This window comes from Echeneis naucrates, chromosome 4, assembly GCF_900963305.1.
Source record: "Echeneis naucrates chromosome 4, fEcheNa1.1, whole genome shotgun sequence".
In the NCBI taxonomy this organism is placed as follows: Eukaryota; Metazoa; Chordata; class Actinopteri; order Carangiformes; family Echeneidae; genus Echeneis; species Echeneis naucrates.
This window is the reverse complement of record NC_042514.1, coordinates 13,476,420-13,483,400: the sequence shown is the minus strand read 5'-3', so window position 1 is coordinate 13,483,400 and position 6,981 is coordinate 13,476,420. Positions and strand designations below refer to the sequence as shown.

The following is a 6,981-nucleotide window of genomic DNA, read 5'->3' as shown; positions in this document are numbered from 1 at the left end:
GTGCAATTTTTGGTAAAGCTGTCATTCAGAATTTTCAAACAAGAGAGAACATAGACTGAAATCCTGAATATGCTGACACTACATCAGGTTGCATTCTTTCTTTGTGGAGTGTGCTTTACTCTGCGTGCGTGTTTTGGGTTTCCTCCAGGGTTAACTAATTGCTGTGAATTGCCCGTAGGTGTGAATGCGAGTTTGAAATGTTTGTTTCTATAAGTCAGCTCTTTGATAAACTGCAGACCTGTCCAGGGTGCACCCCGCCCTCACACAATGTCATCTGGAATTGGCTCCACCTCCTCCATCCCCTGATACTAAAGGGAGAAGTTGTATAGTTCATGAGTAAATGAATGTTAAAATTCATACCGCCAGCCAAATCATGTAAGCACTCATGTGTGAAGTGACGTTACATAATGATGATGATCACCTAGGGGAGAGAAGGAAGTGAAAAGTCTAATTTGAAATGTATTATTACAAACTAGGGCTGTCGTGTGCTGCTATTTTGTCCCTTTGCTGTTCCTTTAACTGTCAAGTTGCTGTCAGCAGCTTCCTGCTAACTGATGCTGCATGCAATGACGACAATGATTCAGTTCTGATGTTTAGTTTTGCTTAAAATAAAAAGTTAAAAGAAAAACAACAACAAAAAACGGCAAGTCAAAAGTAATTAGCAGTTTGTTTAAAGCGGAATTCAATATTTTGCATTTCACATTTAAGGAAAGCTGTATTTCTGAGATAGGCATTGTCTTGCCTCAGGCCAATTGCACTTCTTTAGATTTGAAATAAATCTAAAAGGCAAGTTAAGTTAAGTAATTGTCTTTGATTCCCAATCAGGAACATGAGAACTGTACTACTTTACTTTTTTAATATGGCCAAAAAACTATTTGATCAATCCATCCATGCTATATTTTCTAAAGAAGAAAAGAGAGAAACAAAAGAGCAATGGCTCTTCACTTGGGTTTGTCATGATAAAAAATGCATTAAAACGTACATATCCACCACCTGTCATTTATCTTCCAGCAATACACAGAGAAAATGTGGCTTTTTCAGTCATACTGAAGAATAGTTATTAATTATGATTAATCCACAGCTACTCTTTGATTAATCCGATTAAAAATGTTAATCGATTGACGTATTACAAACCTTCATATCGCTGCATCAGCGTATCAGAATCTGGCATTCAGCACAGCCTGCTGCGTTATTGTTATTTTACTGTAAACTTAAACATTTTTCAGGCGATTTAAATGCCTCAAACAAGTCAGTTATATTACAACATTATTAGTTAGTTACAGAGTACACAGGACATGGTGGCCTATCATTTTTAAAAATGTTACATGAACAACCTCATCAGGGAGCCACATTTCTGAGGAGCTGATGATAACTTGCGCCACACAGGACTTAATAATCAGGACGGACCCCCTCAGAGGAGACTGAGTGGGGTGTAATTACATTTTTGTGCTTTAGATAAAGGGGCACTGACATTAATGCAAATCCTTCCAAAAGGCAAATAAAATAGACAATACTGTGCTTACTATTGTTTAGACTGAATACGTGTAAACTGATTTTTGTGTTTGAAATCAGCGTCTCCAGTTCTGTGCTTAATGTGCAGGACTGAGACTGCACATCAACTGCACATCATTAAAATGCTCAAAATACATACAGTGGGTCAGATTTCCATTGTCTGCCAGACAGTAATCAAATCCAGATCCATAATTTATCAAAGGTCAAAGGGTAACACCAGACCCAATCATAACATGACAAAACTGAGTCATGTGCTTCTGCATCCAGGTATCATCAGTTGCAGGAATGTGAAACATTGCAGGAGTGTGTGAAGCATCAGTGATAGAGAAGTCTCCACTATGACAGCATTTACCTCTACTTCCCCTCCAAACACAGCGCTGGGAGCCACCGGGGCAACTCTGTGGGCTTAATATCACCATTCAACCATTATCAATTCATTATCTATCGCCTCCAGATGATAGATACTTCGATCCATACTGCCAACCAAAACCCAGACCAGGTTAATCAAACAGGCACCATAAATCCAACACCGGCTGCCTGTGAATTAATCCCTGGCACTGTGCCATTCATTCTGCCTGACTCCTCAGTCTCAGCACCAACGTCCACCGGCGATCAGAGCCTTTAAATGGCCTGTGGGAATATAAATCCCAACATATATTTGTGTGTGTGTGGAGGCCCACGCCATAGCCCGTGGCCAGTGCGTGGATTTCCAGATGACTGAATTACCCCCCACATCTATGAAGGAGCAGTGCAGTGTGTATGGTTTGCTGTAGCCGACACAGACGTGAAGACACGGATCGATACTCCACAGTTAGAGGCAGATGAACGGACGCTGCCGCACCGGGATTACAGTCGATTAACTGCAGACTAAAAGGGACCCGGAGAACAAAGAATCCGGCCCCTGTTATTGCTCCTGAAATCCAGATGGAGATAAAATAATCTGTGTTCATTTAGATTAAAACTATGATAATAATTGGCGACAATGTGGCCTGTTGGCTCCGGCGTTTGCGCATTTAAAGTCGGATCAAATTCCAAGTACCAACCCATTTAGAGCGCGCACACACACACACACACACACACATCAGCAAAGGATGAGGCGGAGGATCTGAGCAGGTCAATGAGGGATGAGAGGTGGGATACAGTGACAAGGTCATCAGCGTCGGGAAAACGTAAATCAATCTCTATAATCACAACTGTGAAGAAAATAAATGGAGGGGGAAAATATCCAGCACCTTCTTTTCCGTTTTAAAAGGTAAAGTCCTCCTTCTCCTCCTCCGATCGGTGCTGAGGCAAACCGGGCTCCGGCTCTTCAGACGCCTTTTGTGTTGCTGATGCTGCGGGTGCCCGACAGAGAGACGCACGCACGCACAGACCGCCAGCCCCGCACAGCTGCACGCGTGTGAGCCGGGAGACAGGAGACAGGAGACCGGAGCTGGGAGGGTGTGGCCGCCGAGGACGGACGGACGGGCGGGCGGAGGAGCACCGAGCGACACCAACACACGAGCTGCCGTCACCGTCACGGTGCGAGCGCGTTACTGTAACACAAGCTCGTGCAGCTAGGAAGCAATTAGAATAGAAACGAGGAGCTGGATGGAAAGATCCGCGGGGGGGCGGGGTGTCTATCCCACCGGGATGCACGCCGCCGTGGATGACTATGCAGGGAAGTGATCATACTATAGGCCTATTTAAAACCGACACCGGCCGTGTCGACTTTGGTTACACTGACACTTTTTCAGATGATAGGATGACCCTCCAAAAGAAAGGATCCTGTTTAAATTATCCCAGCATAACTACAGCAGATTGGCCTGTCCTCTTATTATTCTGGTGTTCTTCCGTGATATGATAGGGACTGTACGAAAATTATGAGGGGTGGGGGGATGAAGTCTGGGATTGGGGGAACGGTTATGTCGTTGTTTCTCATATCAAATAGCCACTTCTCAATTTTGTGGTAAATAATATCGTGAATACATAAAAACTAGAAATGTAACTTTTGCCACCAAACAACTCCAGCATTCTGTCAATCATTAGAGGGGATAGCCAGATTTCTGATTACATAATGTCAGACTGAATTCACACATTCTTTTCAAATTTTGGTGGTTGCAATTTTTGTCAAGGTGAACATAAGAGTCAAGACTTACCAAAAAAAAATAAAAAATCAATCAGGAATGATCAGAATGTTCTTCTTTCACGAAAATAAAACAGAAAATATTAAGATTCAATCCGCCTCCAATAATTGTGGTACAGTTCCTAAAAAAAATATATAAAAAAAAGACATGCTGTGGATCTTGATTCAGGAGTCCTGACATGGCAGGCCTGAAATCAGTGGCAAAGACTGAAAAGCTTCTTTTAGCTGTTCAGACAAACACACACACAAAAAAAATCTAATTTTACGGTTACAATTATCATAACAGCCATGTTTATTTGGACTGCCATAGTGTGTAACAAGGCCGACGCCCCCCACTCTCCACTCACATTGCAGTCACTGATAAATATGGTAATGATGGGGCTTTACCGACCTGAATACTGCCTATATTACATTTTTTTTACTTAATTGAAAAAAAATCTACTTGGATCATTTAAGATACTGCTACAAAGGATTAGTATTTGGTTTGTGTTAACGTAATAAACCTAAAGGGAACAGCACATGGCCTTTGGTTTACTACCACAAAATTGATCATGTGCACCTTTTAGCAATGCTCTTGACTTCAGAGTAATTTGATGTTATCAAGAGTTTGGGCACAGGTTTAAAGCCAGGGAGTGGGTGAGAAGAAAAAAAAGGGAGTTGCAGAACTACATTTCCCAGACATCCGGGGGCTTTCAGAGCCCCCTGAGAGGAGGTGCTGGGAACTTTACGGTTCTTATCAAACATACATCTCTTGCCACAAATATGCTACATTAAACTAGTCATTATAAATTTAATCACTGGGAGTTTTGCACGGTCCCTGTACAGTTATACATTTTATAAAATAGCTTTTAGTGAAATGGTGATTTTATTTTGGAAATGCTAACCGGATATATATATTTTTTTCATTCCAGCTGTTTTGGTTAGACGTCTTAGACGAAAACGCCCAGTGGGAAAAGTTTAATCGGAACATTAACATCTAACATCGTCCACAAAGTTTGTCCAATGTACACATTTGCTGGAGACAAAGGATTGTCATGACGCTCCGTGTCAAACGGGTTTTATTTTGACAGTTCATTCAGGAATCGTTACATTTACGCTGGCTGACTTCACACAGTTTAAAAGTTTGGTTATGGGTACGTGGTAGGAAAGTATCGGTCTTTTCTCAACTTTAGAGTGTAAAAAGCTAAAAGGTGTTAGAACAGAGCGGCCGGGCCCATCATGGCTCCTAGCAGGCAGGACTACGGGATGAAGAGGGCCGGAGCAGCGCGCAGCAGCTCGGTTATGAGCTTGAGGAGGACGGTGATTCCGGGCTCCGTCCGCCGGAGCTCCGCCGTGCTGCCGTCCGTGCTGACCTTCCTGGTGATCGTAGCATCCGGAGGCCTGCTGCTCATGATAGAGAAAGGAATGCTGAACAGCATGGATACACCTCCACCCCGGGGTGCCGGGAGGAGGCTGGACGTCATCCGGCAGGCCGGGAAGCGCAGCTCGGCTGCTGGGGAAGCGGAGTCCCAGGTACGGTAACACCATGAAGCTCGGTTGGGCTCAAGGTTTAGTGGATTCAAGTAAGCCTGCAGTCCGTTTTTCCTCTGGCTCTGCGCAAGGCATCCACAGCATTAGTTGATCCGTTGTAAGCAGCATTAAACGGTGTCGCTTCCTCACAGAACCCCCCCACAACTTTCAGATTATGAACACAACTTCGTTTTCAAAACTAAACTTATTGTGGTCAGCACAATACCTTGGAGCAAATGGTGTCGAAAGTATACAGTATAACGTATTTCTAACTATTGTGTCAGCAGGGATACTCAAGCAATTTACTACAGAAAGTTTGAAGTGAGACAATCATATTAGTGGTTCCTGTATTTTAACTATTAGTTCCTTCTATTGGGCAGATATCACCCCCCCACAATCCCTTACATCCCTACAAAAGCGTATTCCCTGGCAGAGGCAGAAGCCTAGTGACATGTCAACAAATTTAACACTGATCATCTGCTCTTCTAAATCTATGATTTGTCTTCACATGCAGATCCTCCAAGAAATCCGTAATCGGACCATCAGGACCATGTGCAGCCAGAAGAACATGCCCCACAGTATTTGGTCTCTGACCCCGCCACAGAGAAAGACTCTGCTGCAGCACATTTTGGTTAATGATCAGTACCATTTCCTCTACTGCTATGTCCCCAAGGTGGCCTGCTCCAATTGGAAAAGGGTTCTGAAGGTCCTCAGTGGCGCACTGGAAAACGTGAACGTCAATATCAAGATGGACCACCGCAGCGACCTGGTCTTTCTTTCCTCTTTGAAACCAGATGAGATCCGTTACCGCCTCAAACACTATTTCAAATTCATGTTCGTGAGGGAGCCTATGGAACGCCTGCTGTCTGCGTACAGGAACAAGTTTGGAGAGATCGAGTCTTACCAGAAAAAGTACGGTGTGGAGATCATAAAGAGGTACAGAAAGGGTCGAGCTAAGGATGCAGCTGTGACAGGAGATGATGTGACCTTTGCAGAGTTTGTCCGTTACTTGCTGGATGAAGATGTAGAGCATATGAACGAGCACTGGATGCCGGTGTACAACCTGTGTCAACCTTGCGCTGTGTCTTATGACTTCATTGGCTCTTATGAGTACCTGGAGAGTGATGCAGAGTTTGTTCTCCAGCGCATCGGAGCTCCTCCCTTTGTCCACTTCCCTGAGAGGCAAACGTGGTACAAACCAGTCACCACAGAGACATTACACTATTATCTCTGCACACTCCCACAGAAACTACTGCGAGAACTCCTGCCCAAATACATCTTAGACTTTTCCCTCTTCACCTATTCGCTCCCCAACACAACCACTGAACACTGCCGACATTAAATGTGCAATATTTTAAAGCTTGGAAGGGGGGGGGGGTTGTGTGGGATGGGGATAGAGTCATTTGTAATATTTTTATGTTTAGGAAATGTAGACTGGTGTTACACATTTTGACTTGAAATGTCCTCACATCATTTCAAAATGTTGATTATTGGAAAAGATGCGGACTTGCTTTCAAAACCACTAAAGCTTGAAATCAGCTGCTGACAAAAGAAAAAGTTGCTGAAATGTATGTTACATGCAGTTGCAAGACCAGACTTTGGATTTTGCTTGTTTATCGTGGAGATTTTGAAGGAGATAAAGGGTTAAATAGCTTCAGTGGGCATTCAGTGGTTTAGCAGGCTAAAACACAAACCATATACTCGGAAGACTGTCAGTTTTAAATCAAGCTTGTGTTCTTTTGTATGTCCCAGCCTCTTTTCCCCCAAATGTTCTATTTACCATCAACTATTTACAATCTAATAAAACCAAAAGTTCAAGCTTTGTGATGTACGTC

At 43.4% G+C, this 6,981-nt stretch overlaps 1 protein-coding gene across 1 annotated transcript; it reads left to right on the top strand.

Moving 5' to 3' along the window:
* Positions 1-4,855: 4,855 nt before the first annotated feature.
* Positions 4,856-6,962, top strand: chst14 (carbohydrate (N-acetylgalactosamine 4-0) sulfotransferase 14). Its single transcript, XM_029500020.1, has 2 exons — positions 4,856-5,149; positions 5,661-6,962. The coding sequence occupies exons 1-2, from the start codon at positions 4,856-4,858 to the stop codon at positions 6,486-6,488; spliced, it is 1,122 nt and encodes a 373-aa protein (XP_029355880.1). The 3' UTR covers positions 6,489-6,962.
* The last annotated feature ends 19 nt before the right edge of the window (positions 6,963-6,981 follow it).